This window comes from Eimeria maxima, genomic scaffold (assembly GCF_000499605.1).
Source record: "Eimeria maxima Weybridge genomic scaffold, Emw_scaff371, whole genome shotgun sequence".
NCBI classification, from domain to species: Eukaryota; Apicomplexa; class Conoidasida; order Eucoccidiorida; family Eimeriidae; genus Eimeria; species Eimeria maxima.
Window position 1 is genome coordinate 5,715 of NW_013563826.1, and position 1,610 is coordinate 7,324.

The window sequence follows — 1,610 nt, forward strand, 5'->3', positions numbered from 1 at the left end:
TAAAAAAAAAAAAAAAAAAAAAAAAAAAAAAAAAAAAAAAGAAAAAAAAAGTTGCCTATACACCCCAAAACCCTAAACCCAAAACCCTAGAGTAAACCCTAAACACTAATAATTCCTTTCCTCATTACCTCCAATATAGTATGTGGTCCTATTCAATAAGCTCTGAGTATGTCTAAACCCCACTAAACCCTAAACCCCTATAGTAAACCCTAAACCCTCGTAAACCCTAAACCCTCGTAAACCCTCATAAACCCTAAACCCTAAACCCTAAACCCTAAGAATTCCTTACCTCATTACCTCCAATAGTATGGGGTCCCATACAATAAGCTCTAAGGGTTTCTTTCTCCGTATTAAATGTAACAAATCCAAAACAACGACTTTTATTCAATTTACGATCAAACATTACAACAGCACTACGGACCTAAATACATAAACCCTAAACCCTAAACCCTAAACCCTAAACCCTAAACCCTAAACCCTAAACCCTAAAAAAACCCTAAATAGGGGGATTAAATATTTGTATTAGGAGATGAAGGGTCTTTTATGGGAAAGACAAAGTATTTAATTATGTGTATAGTTATATATCTATTCTTTATTCTCTCTCTTTTACTGCTACTTGCTGCTGCTGCTGCTGCTGCTGCTGCTGCTGCTGCTGCTGTTGCTGCTGCTGCTGCTGCTGCTTACCGCTCCATATTGTTTGAAGTAGTCCTCTAGTTCTGCTTCTGTAGTATTAGGGTTTAGTCCTCCAACAAATAGTTTGCATACATCAACAGGTTCCCTCTCTATTAATGGTGGTACTCCTCCTCCTGCTGCTGCTGCAGCAAACCCTGGTGCTAATACAAAGGGTACTGGGCCCATTGGGGCCCCTGGGGGGCCCCCAGGCATAGGAGGGAAACCACCAGGAAGAAGAGCTGCGCCAGGAGGTACACCGCCACCCTCCGGGCGGCTATATGGTAAAGGGACAAACATCGCGAGGGTTTAGTGTTTACAAGGGTTTAGGGTTTAGGGTTTACGAGGGTTTAGGGTTTATAGGGGGGGGAGAGGTATATAGACAAACAGAAGCGGTAATGAGGAGGAGGGGAAGCAGCAGAGGGAGCAGCAGCAAACAGAAAAGATATTATACTATATATATTATTATTTATATAGGAAGACAGACAGACAGAATCCTTCTGCTGCTGTTGCTGCTGACGCTGCTGCTGCTGCTGGTTAAGAGAAAAGATATAAGAAAAATGGATATATATAATTTATACAAAAGCAGCAGCAGCAGGTGAAGAATAAATGCTGCTGATGCCACCAAGACTCCTTCAACTGCTGCTGCAGACGCTGCTGCTGCTGCTGCTGGTACTGCTGCTGCAGCAGCAGCAGCAGGAAATGGTCTATATAGACCCACCAACCAGCTGCAGCAGCAGCAGCAGCAGCAATAACAACTGCAACTGCAACAGCAGCAGCAACTTATACACTTGCTGCAGCACCACCTACCCTAAGTTAACACAGACTCAGGCTCTGCTGCTGGTACGCGGGGGCAGCAGAACGTGCCTGCAGCAGCAGACTGCTGCAGCAGCAACAGCAGCAGCAACAGCAGCAGCCACAGTAAGAAACAAAACAAAGAA

The 1,610-nt window shown here is 44.1% G+C and overlaps 1 protein-coding gene across 1 annotated transcript in view; it reads right to left on the reverse strand.

Moving 5' to 3' along the window:
- Positions 1 to 969, reverse strand: part of EMWEY_00030410 (RNA binding protein, putative) — a gene marked incomplete at both ends in the record, with an annotated part of 3,204 nt that extends 2,235 nt beyond the window's left edge. The window contains 2 exons of the mRNA XM_013478292.1: positions 290 to 421; positions 685 to 969. Coding sequence (XP_013333746.1) covers positions 290 to 421; positions 685 to 969 — 417 coding nt within the window. The remainder of the gene's footprint in view (positions 1 to 289; positions 422 to 684) is intronic.
- Between the last annotated feature and the right edge of the window lie 641 nt (positions 970 to 1,610).